The sequence below is a fragment of the Stegodyphus dumicola genome, chromosome 12, assembly GCF_044657685.1.
Source record: "Stegodyphus dumicola isolate Sdum_Otavi_A_Nest chromosome 12, ASM4465768v1".
Taxonomy (NCBI): domain Eukaryota; kingdom Metazoa; phylum Arthropoda; class Arachnida; order Araneae; family Eresidae; genus Stegodyphus; species Stegodyphus dumicola.
The window spans coordinates 9,665,507-9,685,871 of NC_140779.1; the positions used below are offsets into that span (position 1 = coordinate 9,665,507).

At 32.8% G+C, this 20,365-nt stretch overlaps 1 protein-coding gene across 1 annotated transcript in view; it reads right to left on the reverse strand.

Moving 5' to 3' along the window:
- Window positions 1–19,744, reverse strand: part of LOC118186080 (alpha-mannosidase 2-like) — a 39,083-nt gene extending 19,339 nt beyond the window's left edge. The window contains exon 1 of the mRNA XM_035356086.2: window positions 19,360–19,744. Within this exon, the coding sequence (XP_035211977.2) occupies window positions 19,360–19,716 (357 nt within the window). The 5' untranslated portion in view covers window positions 19,717–19,744. The remainder of the gene's footprint in view (window positions 1–19,359) is intronic.
- Window positions 19,745–20,365: the final 621 nt, after the last annotated feature.

Consider the following 20,365-nt stretch of genomic DNA (forward strand, 5'->3'; position numbering starts at 1 on the left):
TCAGGTTTAAAGTGCTTTTTCTTCAAATTCTTTTAAGTGCGACTTCTGGAAGGCACTATATGTAGGTTTTGGAGGGGTGTAAAAATAGTGAATACCTTTTTTCCCTTTAGAGTAACCGTCAAATTCATGCGCATTTCTTGGGCTCAAAGCCCAGCTAGCATAAACGGGTCTTTATGGACTTCTAGTAAAGTCCGGTTCGCATATTTCACAAGTGCACATCAGCGGAGCCACTGACGGAGGGGTTTCGAAAATGGACCAATGAGCTTCTATTGCTCTTGTGACGCTAAATCTTTGTGCATGTGAGCGTATGTCGTTTACGTTTCAATTTACATTTGTTTCGCAGTTATAAACGGATGGCGTAAGAGCAGAAAATCTCATAATGCTTTCGTTTAATAAGCTTAATCAATCGCTGACATTTCATTTTCATGATTTTTATCACGCATTGATATTTGGATTGATGTTTATGGCATATTATTGCTCTTGACATCGAAAACATGACTCAAGCTGCAATTAGCCTTGAATATTATGCATTTACTAACACCTGTGGATTAAGAAAATTTAAGTGTATAGTTTTATTATTAGTCCAAAGGGATTTGAATCCCGAAGGACTATTAGTTTCGTTTTGGCATTTTGCGTCGGACGGATAAATGTCGGTTCACTTTTCAAACTGTTGCCATAAAATGTTAGAGTCCTGCATTATATTTGAAGAAATTAAATAATGAAAAATCTGCATAAATGTATGTATATTTCTCGTATTGTGATAAAACAACGGTACATAGAGTCATCGAATTTTGAATAACGTAATCCTCCAACGAATATGAGCCTGTGGAAGACCCAATTTGAAATTTGAAATTTGTTTTATGATCGATTTCCTATTTTTTAAAACTTTGACGAATTTTTGATTAACAAACTCAAGGATTTCAAAGCGAGCAATGGCAACGTTGTGCAGAAAAAACATTTTTATCTCCAGCGCGTGAGTCTCTGTATCGGAAATTCTAAAGATATGCTCGTTTTAAAACTATTTTGCGATATTGCTGTTGCACTGGATCTTATGGTTTAAGTGCGAGGAACATGATATTTAATAAAGAAAGGTAACACACAAAATGTTAAAAAACGCCCCTTTGGACGTAATTTAAAATCTGAAACATTTCAGATTTATTATTATTATTATTATTATTGTTATTATTATTATTATTATTATTATTATTATTATTATTAAGCTGAAAAGAAATGGAAGTGTTACAATGAATCTAATGTTTTCTTATTTCAATGCTTGCATTCTTTTGATTTTGAAAGTGTAAGATTAAGAATACATATTGTGTATGATCTGATTATAACCATTGTTAACATTAAAAGTTATATGTGAGTAAATTGAATATATTCGCTGTGAATAAGATAAATTCATTCTGTTTGATGAATATTGCTTGTGTGGACAGTAGATTTAAGAGCGAGCAGTTAGTAAATGAGAAATTTAACATACTAAATCCGTACGAATGCAAAGTTCACTTGAATAACATTCTGCGTTGGCTATTTTTGCTTGAAAATTTCGCGAAGAAATCGACGATGCTTTAGTTATCTTGTACAGAAAATTGCGTTACAAAATATATTCGACCATCTTTCTTAAAGCACGCGAAAGGTCATGTGACATGACAGAAATATTACTGGATGCCCATTGGTTCAACTTAGAAGCCACTCCCTTGGTGGCTACACAAATGTGCACTTGTGAAATATGCGTCCGGTTGGCATATTTCACAAGTGCACATCAGCGTAGCTGCAGAGGGAGGGGTTTCGAAAATGGACCAATAAGCTGCTATTGCTCTTGTGACGCTAAATCTTCGTATATGTGAGTGTATATTGTTTACGTTTTAATTTGCATTTGTTTCGCAGTTATAAATATATGGCGTAATAGTAGAAAATCTCGTAGTGCTTTCGTTTTCTGAGTTTGATTAATCGCTGACATTTCACTTTCGCGATTTTTATCACGCATTAATATTAGGATTGATGTTCACGGCATATGATGTGAATTAAGAGAATTCAAGTGTATATTTTTTTTAATTGAGCTGAGAATGACTGAAAGTGTTACAATGAATCTAGTGTTTTATTTCAGTGCTTGCATTCTTTTGATTTTAAAGTGTAAGCTTCAGAATACATATGATCTGATTATATCCATTGTTGACATTACAAATTATATGTGAATAAATTGAATATACTCGTTGTGAACATGATAAATTCACTCTATTTGATGAGTATTTCTTGTGTAGACAGTACATCTAACAGTGAGCAGTTATTAAATGCTAAATTTAACACACTAAATGTATACGAATGCAAATTAGTAAAGTTCACTTTGAATAAAATTCTGCATTAGTTATTGTTATAGAACATCTTTTTCATATAGACTGCTATAAAAAGTGCTGACTTCTATTTACATATATGATTGGTGTAAATATTTTTCTCATACGCATAGTTTTATGTAAAGATTGCACTTGGGCTCAGATGTTTATCACATATTTCTTTCTTCATATTATTTACCACTTATTAAGTAATATTCCACATCAATATTTTTGCGAAGTATCCAACATGTGTTTGTATTTATTTCAACCAGGTAGTCAAATCTTCATAATTTCCTATAATTGATTTAACTTCGCAATGAAAAGTTTCAGAAACAATCGACGATGCTTTAATTATTTTGTACAGAAAATGGCGTGGCAGAATATTTTCAATCATCTTGCTTAAACCTTAAAGCACGCGGTCATGTGGCATGACAGAAATATTACTGGATGCTCATTGGTCCATCCTAGAAGCCACTCCCTCGGTGGCTATACAGATGTGCGCTTGTGAAATATGCGTCCGGTTGTCCAATTTTATCCCAGATCTCATCTATCCTTTATATGAACGCAGAAAGCTTAAATATGGAAAATGGAACTTTTTGGAAGTTTGAGATATGATTTATCACCGACGAAAAAATTATCATATACACAGACATCATGCCAAAAATTGTAAAAACGTAAAACCTAATTTGCGTTTATTCACTGAAAACTCACGATCGAATTTTTACAACGAAAACATTACCTCCCTCAAACAGGTTGGCCGGGGGGGGGGAATCGCATCATTTTCCCCCTCTACTTTTAATATTTTTACATTTTTGAAAATTCATCTAGAATTTGATGAAAGAGACTATTTTAAATTAATATTATTATCCCAACCCAAAGGGCGTTAGTCCAGCGAAGGGCTCTTAATTTCGTTTTGGCATTTTGAGTTGAAAACTTTAAATGTCCGATTCACTTTTCAGATTGTTGCCACGAAATGTTATTGCCCTGTGTTATATTTAAAAAAATTAAATAATGAAGAATCTGCATAAATGTATGTATGTTTCTCGCATTGTGATAAAACAAAGGTACCTAGAGCCCTTCCATTTTGAATAACGTAATCCTCCGCCGAGTGTGGGCGTCTGGAAGCCCTAATTTGGAATTCGGAATATGTTTTATTATCGTTTTCGTATTTGTAACAGTTTAACGAATTTTCGATTAACAAACTCAACGATTTCAAAGCAAACAATGGCAACACTATACTATACACGCGAAGATGACATCCGTCCTAGTTCGTGCCGTACGGAATTGAACGTCATTTACAATGGCAGCACTGTATGAATAAAAAAAAAAAAAAAAAAAAAAAAAAATCTCCAGCACGGAGACTGTGTATCGGAAATTCTAAAGATATGCTCACTTTGAAATAATTTTGCGCTATTGCTGTTGAATTGAATTTTATGGTTTAAGTAAGAAGAATATTTTATTTATTTAGTAAAGGTAACACACAAAATATTAAAAAACACACCCTTGAGCGTAATATAAAATCTGAAAGCTTTCAGTGTTTCTTATTTGTTTAATCGAGCGTGTTGTCTAGACAGAAACATTATTCTATTCCTACGCTATTCCGATTACTGTGAATATGGCGTCCAAATCCGTTTATCACAAGATTCTGTATGTCATTTCATTACTTAACGCTGATATAGGAGATGGATATTTATCATGAAATGCTGAAATGCTGTTTTTATAACTTAATATTGAAATTTTAAAATAAATCATACTAATACAACGGAAAATGTCAATGAAATTTCATCAGCAAATTTTCATTGTCTTAATTAACTGAAAAATGGTTATGTTTTTCTTTCTATTTTTAAACTAAAAGGAAAAATAAAGGTAATGCAGCAAATTTCTTTCGGTTTTTGATTTTATATACAAAGTTTCTATTTTATAGTGCCCAATATAAACTCATTTTCCTTACAAAAATAGTTTTGAAATAGTCAATTTTAAATTCATTGATTTTTATCAGTAGAAATTCTTTCATTTGGAAAACAGTTTCAAGTTTTTACATTTTCTCAGAACACGTATACCATCATCAGTAATGCAGTTTTGAAAGTAAAGTTATTGCTGTCTTTTTCCTGGATTTAATGTATTTCGAAGTAGAAGCGGACACTATTACATATCCCTTGTATCCTGATTTCTAACGGACGTTTTCGAAATGTAGTCTCTGAAAGGGGGGGGGGAATCTCAAAAAAATCTAACGTGTGTTACCTTTATTTATTAAATATCATGTTCTTAGCAACTAAACAATAAAATTCAGTTCAAGAGCAATACCGCAGAATAATTTAAAGAGAGCATATGTTTGGAATTTTCGATACACAGTTTCGCGTTCTGGAGATAAAAATTATTTCCTTTGAGTGCAGTGTTGCCATTTCTCGCTTCGAAATCGTTGAGTTTCTTAATCAAAAACTCATAAATGTTTTACAAACTATGAAATAGATAATAAAACAAATTCCAAATTAGGGCTTCCAGATGCTCATATTCCGGTGGAGAAGGATGATGGTGGCTCTATTGTTGTTTTATCACAATGCGAGAAACATACGTACATTTATGCAGATTCTTCATTATTTAATTTCTTTAAATATAACACAGGGCGATAATACTTGGTGGCAACAATTTTAAAAGTGATTCGCCGTTTAAAGCCAATCAATGCAAAATGCCAAAACGCAATTAAGAGCCCTTCTGGGCAAATTGCCCCTTTTACCTTAGAAGATTGAAAGCCTTTCAGATTTTATATTACACTGAGAGAGGCGTTATTTTAACGTTATAGGTTACCTTTATTTATTAAATATCATGTTATTCGCAGTTAAACCATAAAATTCAATTCAACAGCAATATCGCAAAACAATTTTTGAAAGAGCCTGTCTTTAGCATTTCCGGAAGAAAGTCTCGCGCATTGGAAATAAAATGTTTTTTCTTTTTTTTCTCTCCCGTACAGTGTTGCCATTGCTTGTTTGAAATTGTTGAGTTTGCTAAGCAAAAATTCGTTAAAGTTTTACAAAATATGAAACAGATGATAAAACAAATTCTAAATTCCAAATTTGGACTTCCAGATGCCCATATTCCAGTAGAAGACTACATTTTTCAAAATTCGATGCCTCTAGGTCCCGTTGTTTTATTACAATGTGAGAAACATACATATATTTATGCAGATTCTTCATTATTTAATTTCTTTAAATACAAGTATAATACAGGGCGATATTATTTGGTGGCAAAAATTTTAAATGTGATTCAGACTTTTAAAGTTTTCGATGCAAAATGCCAAAACGAAAATAATAGCCCTTCTGGGCTAATGCCCTTTGGGCTAATATTTAATTTCTTAAAACATTTCAAATTTGTCATTTCAGACATTTCAAATATGTCAATCAAAGTTAGTAGGGAGATTTTATTCTTTACGTGAATATTTCTGATCATGGAAAGCAGGACATAACGAACAATTATGAAATCGCCTAGAGAAATCTAAATCAATCAAAATAACCATTTCTAATATGCTAACTTAGATTTTGATGATTAAATTTTAATTAAACAAAATACGTGTTTTATATGTCTTTGTTTAATTGTATAAAATATATTATATATGTACTATGCTAATTCTTCTTTTATCACAAAATTTATATAAACAAAATATGGAATATTCTTCAAGTAGTAACAATATTCTTCTGAAAACAGTGCACAATATATTAATGTAACAGAAATTATTAATTTACTAGCGGGCAAGCCCGCCAGCTGAGCGGGCTGAAGCCCGCTACATCAGGGGATGGATGCCTTCGTGGTATTCGAAAGTTGGACCAAACTACCAGTGTTCAACGGTTTTCCGATGCCTCCGCCCGCTTTATTCACGTATTCTTCCAGAAGGTAATGCATACACGATACACATGCAGAAAATCACGAAAACACCCATGCAGCCAGCGCGCTAGGCGGGATTCGAATGTTGGACCGAACTACCAGCGTTAAACGGTTTTGCGCGAGCTGCACCCGCTTTATTCACTTATGCATCCAGAAGATACTGCATTACACTATACACATGCGGAAAATCAAGAAAACACCCATTCAGCCAGCCCGTTAGCCGGGATTTGAACGTTGGACCGAATTACCAGTGTTCTACGCGGGCTGCGCCCGCTTTATTCACATATGTATCCACAAGATACTTCATAACGTTACACATGCGGAAAATCACGAAAACACCCTATATTAATATAACAGAAATTATTAATTTGTTTGTATTGCACCTGTCACTTAGTTTAGCTCCCTTTTCCATCGATTTTTTATTTATTTATTTATTATTTATTTTTATTTATTTATTTATTTGAAAGCTGAGTAAGTATCTGAATCACGTTTATAGCTCCATTCTAACTCTTCAGTTCTGTTACGTACGAGTTATCAAGTTAAATCTTTTGACAGATGTTTGTTAAACACATTCTGTACTAAAGAAGAGGAGGACAAAAGCTGTCAAATATGAAACGAAACAAATTTCTGAAATGGAAACATGGTGACATTTAGAGCATGACCACAACTTTCACCTCATTCGATATTTGTTTAGGCTATTATTATTTGACATTTTTATGCATTGTGAGAAAATACGCGTTGATTTCCGTATTTCTCACTCTTTCTTTTCTTTTTTGTATTAATTCTTTTGCCATTATGGTTTAAATGCTGGCAAATAATTAAAGCTTTATATTATTTCCTTAGAAGGAAACGTAATTAAGTTATATAACATATCAATATCTTATAATTACACATGCGTAAAAAAACTTTCCATTGGTAAATTTTTAAGTAATTAGTCCAAAGGACATTAGCCCAGAAGAGCTTTTAGTCTCGTTTGGGCATTTTGCATTGAAAACTTTAAATGTTCTTTTCAGATTGTTGCCACCAAATATGATCGCCCTGCATTATATTTAACTAAATTAAATAAATTAAATAATGAAGTATCTGCATGAATGTATGTATGTTTCTCATATTTTGATAAAACAATGGTACCTAGAGCCATCCAATTTTCGATAACGTAATCCTTCACATAATATGGGCATCCGGAGACCTTAACTCGGAAATTTTTTTATTATCGATTTCATATTTTGTAACACTTTCATGAATTTTTGATTAGCAAACTCAACGATTTCAAAGCAAGCAATGGCAACACTGTGCGGGAGGGGGGGGACTTTTTAATCTCCAGCACGCGAGACTGTGTATCGGAAATTCTGAAAATATGCTCATTTTAAAATTATTTTGTGATATTGCCGTTGAATTGAACTTTATGGTTTAAGTGCGAAGAAATGATAGTTAAAAAATAAAGGTAATCCGAAAAACGTTAAAAAATCGCCCCTTTGGGCGTAATAAAAAATCTGAAAGCTTTTAGATTCTTTTGTTATGATTTATTTCTATTTTATAATAAAGATATCATGTTTGAATACATATTCAGTTGTAGCTAGATATATTACAGCTAGATTTTTAACTTGCAAAATGGGAAACATCCGGAAATTTCCCAAATAGCCTCACAGTTAGTGAGATACTGCGATACAATTTGGCAACTACCCAAAACAAAATGTTAGAATCATTTCTAACGCATGTGTAATTAATTAAGAAACTGTAACAACTTATTGAATTTCTGAGTATACTTGATCACACTTTCCGAGGTGGAGATATCATTAAGATAGTATCCAGGTTAAAGGATGGGTTTATGTGGTTACGGCAAAGCCTCGAGGGCTCTCTGCCTTAAATCTGCTTAAAGGAATCTCTGAATAAATACAATTCCTCTATATTATATTTCACAGTATAATAATGCGATTATTAAGTATAGCTATAATAATAGTCAATGTTGCTCTTGTGCAAAATTTTCTATATCTTTCTTTATTTTGCCAAGTCCACTTTTTAACTTATAACGTGCCCCGTCCTTAGCCACAACACGGAAAGGAAGGGATGCCCTGTGGAGGACTTTCTAAGGGAAACTGGTTCGTATCCACGTTACACATGGGGAAAATTACCAAAACGCCCATGCAGCCAGCCCGTTTACCGGGACTCGAGCGTCGGACCAGTTTTCAGCGGCCTATAACAAACCGCTCGGCCTAAAACAAATATACTAAGTTTCAAAACGCGCCAATATACAGATTTGCGTTATATCTTAGAAAATTTTGAATAATTTTTCTTAAAATTTTTTGCAGGTATGCCTAGAAATACATCTACTTTAAGATGGTGTTAAAAATGTTATAGGTTATAAACCAAAAATTTTTTCGAAAAATATATAAAAAATATTAAATTTTTTTTTTAATAAATCATAAAAATCTGCGAATTATATTTAGATTAAACCTAAATTTTGAATTCTGGAAGAAGGAATCAAGTAAGCTTAAAAAATTAGATATTAATAAATATATATCAAATTCAATTAATATGGAGGTACTAAAATTTTTTAAAGCTAATTTTTTAAAAACTACTCGTGCGATTTTTACAAAACTTGGCCGTTTGGCATAATTAGAGTCGTAGAGTCGAAATATGGTAAAAAATCGGCATGTCACTTCAGAAAAAGTCCAATATTGTGTGAATTATACTATATAATACCTACCTTAGAATAATGCTATGTATAAATCTAATACATATCCCAAGTCGCGCTCTTGAGACATGAAAAACGCAAGTTGAATTTCTCAATCGGCCCAGTAGAGTGGAAGATGTAGAACTGACCATTTTTTCTTCTTTTTTTAGTCAAAAGAAGCTTTGTTCCTAAAGAACTATTGTTTTCGTTTTGCGATTTTGCCTCGAATCACTATAAACGGCGTATCACCTTTTCCAATTGTTGCCACCAAATGTTAGAGTCCTGTATTATATTTGAAGAAATTAAATAATGAAGAATCTGCATAAATGCATGTATATTTCTCGCATACAACAACGGTACCTAGAGCCATTCGATTTTGAATGACGTAATCCTACTGCGAATATGGAGATCTGAAATTTGGAATTTATTTTGTTATCGATTTCATATTTTGTAAAACTTTAACGAATTTTTGATTAACAAACTCCAACGATTTAAAAGCGAGCAATGGCAACACTCTAAGGGGGGGAACCTTTTTATCTCCAGCGTGTGGAACTGTGTATCGGAAATTCTAAAGATATGCTCATTTTAAAATTATTTTGCGACATCGTTATTGAACATAATTTTATGGTTTAAGTGTAAAGAACATGATATTTAATAAATAAAGGTAAGACACAAAACGTTAAAAATACGCCGCTTTGGACATAATTTAAAATCTGAAACCTTTCAGATTTTTTTTTTTTTTTAATTTATTTATTTTTCCTCTCGCAGTGTGCAATGTAGCAAAGAACAGCAATTCAAAGACATTATTTTTCAGTTTCTTGCAGAAATATATTTAATGCATTGAAAAACATAGAATAAAAATGTCTCTGACTACAGCTGAGTTTTCTTTTATATTCAATATAAAAACACAGATTGCGTTTCTAAAGTGAATTACGATTCTCTGTAAAGCACATTGTTAAAAATTTGCAAGAATAATAATTCCGTGATTTATAGGCGTGACTCATTGACCAAACGATCAGGGGAGTAAAATTATTAGACCATGGTTTACATAAAACCATCAAACTATTTTCTTTGTCTTTCTTTTCCAGAAAGAAAGGCAAAGAATATTGTTTCATCGCGATTTGAAAAATATTCCATATATTTTGACTAATCCAGGAAAATTCGAAATTCGAGTCATTTAGAAAGGTTAAATTTAATTTTGACATTTCGTCAGGAGAAAACAAATTAGTTCGAAAAAGCAGTAGCTACCGAATTATGGATGTCTTTCATTATCAAATGAAATTATTGAATATTTATAGATAAATATAGATTACAAATGTTTTCACAAGGTCATGATGTTTTATATGATTTTCATTGGTAATAGAAACTCTTAAAGATTTTATTAACACTAAAAGTCTTAACATTACATTTAGCTTTAAGTAAATTCCCGATTTTGAAACATGTATGGCATATCTCGGTTTTTGGTAGAAGATATATCTAACCGATCGGCTTAAGATCTTTACACTAAAATTTATTGTTTGTTACTAAGAATAATTTTTACTGTTTGCCTATTAAAATAGTATCATTTTATTGTTTGCTTATTAAAATAGTAAAAATAGTATTATTTTAATACAACCTGCTCGGTGAAAGAACTATTTTCTAACGATAGATACCATTAGAGATAAAAAGTCTTGCTTTGCTATGATTTAAAAGTTGCTTGAGAGCTTCCCTTCAAGAAATATTATTTGAAAAGTAACTTGAAAACTAAACAAAACTTAAGGGAAGAAAGAAAGAAAGAATGCAGTAAAATAAATTAACGTTTTTCACTTTAAAACACTTTTGTCAGACTAAAAAATCTGATGCGGACTTCTTTATGCGGAATATTAAATTGTACGCATTTTTTGCTGCATTTCATTTAAATTTATTTCCACGAATTTCATTAGAGATAGAGTTCTTATTCAATTAATTCAGTTCGCCCTTAGCGGGAAGTCAAAAATACATAAAACCTCAAAATATCTTCATTAAAAACTGAAAAATAAAGAATAAATAAATAAATAAATAAAATAGCAGATATAGTTAAAGCAATTACGAAACAGTTTTTACAATTAAAATTGAGAGTTTCGACGGAAAAACCAACACCTCCTTACAGAAGGAGTGAGGAGTGTTGGTTTCTGTAAGGAGGTGTTGGAAAAACACGCGATTCAGCCAGCAGACAAGAAGGCAGAGTTTTCGATGTATAAAACTGAAAGTTTACTTTTGGTCCCACTCGGCGAAAAAAACATTGAAGGTGCAGAAACTGACTTAATTCACTATTCTGCTAAGTTTCAAATGTAAACAAATACGGCTCCTATAGCAAACAAAAATTAGGCTTAGCCGCACTTAAACAACTTTTAAATTGTTGATAATTGTACAACTACTGCATGCAGATTAATTAAAAAGCTAAAAACCTTAACCGGAAGAAAAGAATAACATAATTCAATCATTTTTAAAGCAAAAATTCGCAATCTACCAACATATAAGAATTAAAAAAAAAAAAGAGAGAGAGAGAGAGAGAACTGAGCTCACCGAGCTAAGTAACAGAGTGGGTACGTATTCATTGAATTTAAGTATTTAATTCAATATATAAAATTTCAACGTTCTGAGGCTACTCGTTTTTGAGTTATGCGAGAAACATATGAGAGACGTCACGAAAAAAAATCTCTTTTGAATCCATTTTAAATCACTTTTATAAACCGTTTGGGAAAAAAAAAAAAAAAAAAAAAAAAGAGTCCTTCATTCTGTCCTTACGTACAGATCTTACACAAAAACGTCGTTACACTGCATTCGATAGCGTTCAAAATGGATATTTTGGTTGTAATACGATACTCGGAAATTTTCGTGATTACAGTACTTCCTTTACTTCGTACAAGGAAGTAAAACATTTGAAGTAGTCATGTCCTCAAATTCATTTACAGCTTGGAATAGTCTTTCGTTGTACTTAACCTAAAGTATAAAAGCTAATATTTTTGTTTTAACACAGTCTTAAATCACATTAATTTTAATATTATGAAGGTTATAAATTAGGATAAAAAATTTGTGAACGAGACACAAAAACGTACAGGAGAATTCTCATACAATGTTCTATCTTGAACAAACAAATAATACAAACAATCATATCCTTAAGGTTTAGATTTTAGTTTCCCCATAAAACTCAATTCACAAAAGTATTAACATCGAAACATGCGAAAGGTAATGTTAACACCAGGAGGAAAAAGATAAAAGAGCCAATTTTGATATTTTGTTTACGAAAAAGACTATCAATTTTTACGAAGATAAACTTTTATCGTTTATTCCAATGTCCTTAACATGCGCTGGTTGATACGATAAATAATATCAAAAGACCGGCATACTCTACCGAAACAAATTTTATGAGAAAATACGGTAACTTTAAGTGAAATAAGTCAGTATATAAAGAATTGCTGAAATGTTTTCAGCCAAAGCATTCATTTTAAGCAATATATGAAGTGTTGCACTACTTAAAATCGCGATATTTTTTGTCCAATGAATGTGTTCTGCCTTGATGGTGAAAAATATTAATTGATAGTCTATTAGGTAATCGGCATATTAGAATCCAAAACTACTTTGATCAATGCATCAGAAATTTAATAATTATACATTCCCATAAATATTTTAAGATATTAAAAGTGATACAGTGTATTTAATTAAGCACAGTAGGGCTATCTGCCTAAGGGGAGGGATGCCTTCGTGGAGGACTTCCTAAGGGAAACTGGCTCGTATACACGTTACACATGGGGAAAGCCACGAAAACACCCATGCGGCCGGCCCGTTCGCGGGATTCGAACCTGGGACCGAACTACCAGTGTTCAGCGACTCTACCGCTCGGCCGCTGGTGGGCCTATTAAAAGTGGTACATCCTTAAGGTTATGGGTACAGAGGTTACTGCAGCTATAAATGTTAAAAATTTTGGTTGGTAGAAAATTATCTTGTGTGTGTGATTATGGCAAAACCTCGAGGGCTATCTGCCTAAGGGGAGGGATGCCTTCGTGGAGGACTTTCTAAGGGAAACTGGCTCGTATACACGTTACACATGGGGAAAACCACGAAAACGCCCATGCAGCCACCCCGTTCGCGGGATTCGAACCTCGTACCGAACTACCAGTATTCAGCGACTTTACCGCTCGGCCGCTGGTTGGCTGGTACAAAAATTATCTAAGTAATTTGATGAAGTAAGCATTGATATATAAGTTAAGAACTGACTATGTATAATTTAAATTCCAAGTTAATTAAAATAATTATCTGCATTTATCTATTAGTCTAGTTAAGATAAAATAATTCGAATGACAGAAAACACATCATTTCAGCTTGATATCTGTAATCTAATGAAGAGCTTTTTCAGTAAAGTAATAGAATTAGAAAGATAACGGCTACGTATAATATCTAGAATAGGTGCTATGGCACGACACAGCCGCTAAACTTAATTTATCATCCTTTCTGTATCGCTTCCTTGCGCCTCTTTCTACATCATAACAACTAGCTGAAGTTAGTTGAATGGCTGATAAATTACGTTTTTGAAAGGTACAACCCTGTACACAGTCACATAAAAAAAAAAAAAAAAAAAAAAAAAAAAAAATCATAATAAAAAAATTAAAAAAAAAATTAAAAAAATCTGAAATGTTTCAGATTTTAAATTACGTCCAAAGGGGCGTTTTTTAACATTTTGTGTGTTACCTTTCTTTATTAAATATCATGTTCCTCGCACTTAAACCATAAGATCCAGTGCAACAGCAATATCGCAAAATAGTTTTAAAACGAGCATATCTTTAGAATTTCCGATACAGAGACTCACGCGCTGGAGATAAAAATGTTTTTTCTGCACAACGTTGCCATTGCTCGCTTTGAAATCCTTGAGTTTGTTAATCAAAAATTCGTCAAAGTTTTAAAAAATAGGAAATCGATCATAAAACAAATTTCAAATTTCAAATTTGGTCTTCCACAGGCTCATATTCGTTGGAGGATTACGTTATTCAAAATTCGATGACTCTATGTACCGTTGTTTTATCACAATACGAGAAATATACATACATTTATGCAGATTTTTCATTATTTAATTTCTTCAAATATAATGCAGGACTCTAACATTTTGTGGCAACAGTTTGAAAAGTGAACCGACGTTTATGAGTCCGACGCAAAATGCCAAAACGAAACTAATAGTCCTTCGGGACTCAAATCCCTTTGGACTAATAAATAAAAAACTTTTAAGTAGTTTTAATTAAATGCATTATCATAAAAAAATCTGAAAAGTTTCATATTTTAAATTACGTCCAAAGGGGCGTTTTTTTTTAACGTTTTATGTGTTACCTTTATTTATTAAATGTCATGTTCCTTGCGCTTAAACCATAAAATTCAGTTCAATAGCAATGTCGCAAAATAATTTTAAAATGAGCATATCTTTAGAATTTCCTAACACAGTTCCGCGCGCTGGAGATAAAAAGGTATTTTGTTCCCGTAGAGTGTTGTTATTGCTCGTTTTTAAATCGTTGAGTTTGTTAATAAAAAATTCGTTAAAGTTTTATAAAATATGAAATCGATAATATAACAAATTCCAAATTTCAAATTTGGTCTTCCACATGCCCATATTCGTACGAGGATTGCGTCATTCTAAATTCGATGGCTCTATGTACCGTTGTTTTATCACATTGCGAGAAATATGCATACATTGATGCAGATTTTTCATTATTTAATTTCTTCAAATATAATGCAGGAGTCTAACATTTGGTGGCAACAGTTTGAAAAGTGATTCGCCGCTTATAGTGATTCAACGCAAAATCGCAAAACGAAAACAATAGTGCTTCAGGGACAAAGCCCTTTCGGACTAATAAAATTTAAAAAAAAAATAAAATATAATTTTAAAAATTTGAAAGGTTTCAGATTTTAAATTACGTCCAAAGAAGCGTTTTATTAAAAATTTTTCTGTTGCCTTTATCAAATATCACGTCCTTCGCCCTTAAACCATAAAATTCAGTTAAGAGCAATATAGCAAAATAGTTTTAAATTGAGCATATCCTTTAGAATTTCCGATACACAGTCTTGCGCGTTGGAGATAAAATGTTTTTTCTGTACAACATTGCCATGGCTCGCTTTGAAATCCTTGAGTTCATTAATCAAAAATTCGTTAAAGTTTTACAAAATATGAAATTGATAATAAAACAAATTCCAAATTTAGGCTTTTGGGCAATTTGGGAATTTTTTCCTGTACATTGTTGCCGTTGCTTGTTCGCTTTGAAATCGTTGAGTTTGTAAATAAAAAAAACTCTTTAATGTTTGACAAAATATGAAATAGATAATAAAACAAATTATAAATTTGGGCTTCCGGATGCCCATACTCGAGTGGAAGGCTACGTTTTTCAAAATTGGATGTCTCTAGGTATCGTTGTTTTTTTGCAGTGCAAGAAGCACACGCATATTCATGCAGATTCTGTATTATTTAATATCTTTAAATATAACTCAGGGCTCTAATATTTGGTGGCAACAATTTGAAAAGTGGACCGACATTTATAGTCTATAAGGTATTTCTCCCGCCTTCTTAGCATGCCTTCGTGGTGTAGTGGTCAGCACGCTCGCCACGTATTCGTCAGGTCCGAGTCCCGGCGAGTGCATTCTGCGTCCAAAATATCCTAATGACTCTACAGTGGCGCCCGAACTAAAATAGGTGATGGATGATGATTCTCCAGCACCAGGATTTGGCGATTGGGTCTCCTAATCCCTAGTCGCCCTTTAAAAGAGGGAGTACATAAGGTATTTCTGCCGCCTTCTTTGCATGCCTTCGTGGTGTAGTGGTCAGCAGGCTCGGTGCGTATTCGAGAGGTCCGAGGTTCGAGTCCTGGCTAGGGAATTGCTCATTTTTCATCTTTCCTGCTTCAAAAAATTCCAAATGACTCTACAAGTGAATCGACGCCGAATGCCAAAACGAAATTAATAGCCCTGCTGGGCAAATTGCTCTTTTGGGCTAGAAACTAATTATTTAATAAATACAATGTAACAGTTAACTAATTAATTAATAATAACTAAGTACTTAATAAAAACAAAAACACTATAATAGTTAATAACAGCTAATTAATTAATAATAAATATACTATAATAGTTAATTCATAATACCTAATTAATTAATAACGAATACAGTGTAATAGTTAACTAATAATAACTAATTAATTAATAGCGAATACAGTGTAATAGTTAATTAATAATAACTAATTAATTAATAGCGAATACAGTGTAATAGTTAATTAATAATAACTAATTAATTAATAATGAATACTATATAACTGTTAATTAATAATAACAAATGCAATTTAATAGATATAATAAATAATAACAGAAGATATAGCTTGGAATTTAACATTTTAAAAAGTTTACCTTTCTTTTAGCATTAATTACAGTAAAAAGTTATTAAATACGTGTATTCAAACGGGAAATGGCAAAGATTAGCCTTTCCAGAAAAAAATTCCCTTACAATAATTTATTTAAATTTGAATATTTAATAATTGTCATAAGCATGAATATCTCTTTGCAATAATCAACTATTCGAACCAACAAACTGATACCACCAACTTTTTTCTTCTGAGCCTAAAATACGTCATATTAAAAACAAATGTTCTACGAATAAGATGTAGAGACATTAGGATTTTTTTCGAAAGCAAGAGAGATGAAAAATGAACAACGCCTTCGCCGGGAATCGAACCGCGGACCTCTGGAATACCGGCCCAGTGTGCAGAACCACTACAACACGAAGGACGCTAGGGAAGTGGGAGAAATACCTTATAAAGAAAAAAAAACTGAAGTTAGACTAGAGGTTAGAAGTAAACTTTGCTGTTTATTATTCAGTTTAAGTTACAACGATTTATAAAACCATACCTTCAATGCAAAAAATACCCATTTTTCTGCAGTAAAAATAATAGTACAAAATAAAGGGTTTCAATTACCCTTTTCCTTGACTCAGTATTAAAAATTCACTTTGATAATTTTTCAAAATTCTTTTTAACGCTTTCAGCTCTAACAACCTCATTGTCTAAATTCAAAATAAATAAATAATAATAATAATAATAAAAAATAAATAAATAAATAAAAATAAAAATAAAAATAAAAATAAAAATAAAAATAAAATAATAATAATAATAATAAATAAAAATTTAAAAAAAATTAAAAAAGAAAGAAAAGAAAAATGTCTCTTTTTTTTTTTTTTTCGTTCTAAGAAACAGGGTATTTCTAATTCCTCGAAATAATTATAAATGTTTCAAACATAATTAATTAATATTTTTTCAAATTTCCCATAGCGGGTACTACTAAAACGTTGATCACTAACTAAGGCCCGAAGCGGTGGACACTTTACTATGAAGGCACCTAATAGTTGGGCCAGCCTTGCTTCCTATGAAGGAATAGACAATTTACATCCATGCCTTCTCGGGGATTCGAACCCGTGCCCTTCGGTACAGTAGTCAGAATCCCTAACCACTTTCACGTCTGGGCGGAGTGGCGTAATTAATTATGCAATATATTAATGTAATGTAATAGGATTATATTAATGTAATGTAATGTGTCGTGTAATAGGATCTTTATCAATGTACAGGACATGATGAACGAAATTAAAATCATTACAGCTTTCTCTTTATTATTACCCTGATCTGATTGCGTCCATGCACCATTTTAACTCAAATAAAATAAAAATCTGAAAGGATTCAGATTTTAAATTACGTCCAAAGGGGCGTTTTTTTTTTTTAACATTTTGTGTCTTACCTTTATTAAGTACCATGTTCTTCGCACTTAAACCATAAAATTCAGTTCAACAGCAGTATCGCAAAATAATTTTAAAATGAGCATATCTTTAGAATTTCCGATATATAGTCTCATGCGGTGGAGATAAAAATGTTTTTTCTGTACAACGTTGCCATTGCTTGCTCTGAAATCGTCGAGTTTGTTTGTAAGATTTTCATTTGTGTAAATCTCAATTACTGTAGAAAGTGACGAATCTTAAGACCTAGTTAGCGAATAATCGCTCAAGTTCGTGTGGCAAGAAACAACTAGATAGAAGGGTAACTAACCCTTTATTATTTCAATAAGATTTAACAAAACTCCGTCTTGGAGTGTACAATCAAAGCCGACACTTGGGCTTGAACTTAAGAGACTAAGAATTAAACTAAAACTAAGATTAACTAAAGAAATATAGCCGAAGCTATCAAGTTTCTAATGCAGTTGGCCTCTTAAACACCAGATGACAGCGAAGCTATCAAGGGGAGGGATGCCTTCGTGGAGGACTTTCTAAGAGAAACTGGCTCGGATACACGTTACACATGGGCAAAACCACGAAAACGCCCATGCAGCCAGCCTGTTTGCGGGATTTGAACCTCGGACCGAACTACCAGTGTTCAGCGACTTTACCGCTCGGCCGCTGGTGGGCACATCAAGGGACTGAGTACGGCCGAGCGTAATAACAGCTTTGAGAGAGGGGAGTGGCCAAAAGGCAGACGCGCGTAAATCAGAAACTCTCATTCTCTCTCGCTAAGACCAAAGAACTTTGCGGTTAAATACCGCTCTTCCTCATTATGTATTCAGACGTGATTCTAGAACTACGTTCTGCCTGGAAGTAGTAAGTTGAAGTTAAGAATTTGACAGGAAAGGAACTTTCACTTAAAATTTAACTGTTAATAAAATTAACATAATCCTTACGTGTTAATCAAAAATTCGTTAAAGTTTTACAAATTATGAAACCGATAATAAAACAAATTCCAAATTTCAAATTTGGGCTTTCAGATGCCCAGGAAAGCATATTCGCAGGAAGATTACGTTATTTAAAACTGGATGGCTCTAGGTACTGTTGTTTTATCCCAATGCGAGAAACATACATACATTTATGCAGATTCTTCATTATTTAATTTCTTTAAATATAATACAGAGCGATAATATTTGGTGGCAACAATCTGAAAAGTGAAACAACGCTTGTAGTGAATCGACGCAAAATGCCAAGACGAAATTAATAGTCCTTCTGCGCAAATTGCTCCTTTGGATTAATAACACCCATCCATTAGTTGTTAGATTAATTTGTTTAAAATAACAACTTTAATGATTTAATGATTTAAAATACGAAATTTCCAAACGGTAATTGTATTACTTGAAGCTAAGTTATCCCAAATGCGAGAAACATACATATATTTATGCAGATTCTTCATTATTTAATTTTTTTAAATATAATACAAGGCGATAATATTTGGTGAAGTGAAACAACGCTTGTAGTGAATCAACGCAAAATGCCAAGACGGAATTAATAGTCCTTCTGGGCAAATTGCTCCTTTGGACTAATAAGACCCATTTATTAGTTGTTAGATTAATTCGCTTAAAATAACAAATTTAATGATTTAAAATACAAAATTTCCAAATGGTAATTGTATTACTTGAAGCTAAGTTACGTTATAATACCACCGAAAAGTCATTAAAATTGATAAAATATACCTTTAACGGTAAATCTTTCCACGTTTCTCTTATCTTGCGATAACGGTTTTCGAGAGTTTCATTCCAGATCCCGATACCCCTGTTATCGGGCACACCAAAGTCCAGTTTGGGGTAAATATCTCCTAATACTACTCTCTCGGATTCGGGTCGCGGATTTTTGTTTTTCTTGCAGTTGTCTGGAGCGGACCACCATAGTTTCCACCAAGCGGCTGCAGAAGTCTGAGACTGCGGAATGATCTTCAGAATGGTTTCATCAGGAACCGGTGAGTAGTAGATAGTCACCAACCAACAACCGCCGAGAAGTACTAAGGCCAAGAGGGCACGGGATCGGAACCGGCGGGGAAGCCGTCCGAGCATATCTGGACTGCGAAACGGGCCGCGATTGAATGATGATATGGAATGAATTGTACACCTCCGTGTTTGATAAAAACCTCTTGTAGCGGAAGTGGAAGATAAGGCTGATTTAACGGCAGCTGACAGCTTTTCAGTTGGTTCAGAGGAAGTGCAACAAGTCTTTTCATTTCCATCCGACTTTTGTAAAAGGGACAATAGCTTTGAAACTAATTACTAATTGGATGATAGTCATCTTGTTCTAGGTAAAAATTAGTTACCAGACGCAATTAATTTCGGATTAATGTATCATTTCTAGACGTAAACAACTTGATGCGGACACTACATCCTTGTTAGGCCTATTAAATTGTGCGCAGTTTTTGCTGCGCTTCATTTAAAGTTATTTCCTCGAATTTTTCCAACTTATAAACCTCTGAGCGCCACGGCCGGCTTTACCCGGTCATGAGATTTTTTTGTCACTTGGCATATATCTTTCTTACTTTCTTAAAGAATACAAATGTCATCTTAATTTAAAAAAGTTTATGAAGTTAAAAGTTTAAGTAAAAAAGTTAAAACTTAAGTTAAAAGTTTAAGTAAGTTTATGAAAATAGAGCCTAAAGTTGTAGCGTCATTAGTATCTTTTTGGAAGCAGGCAATATGAAAATTGAAAAAACGC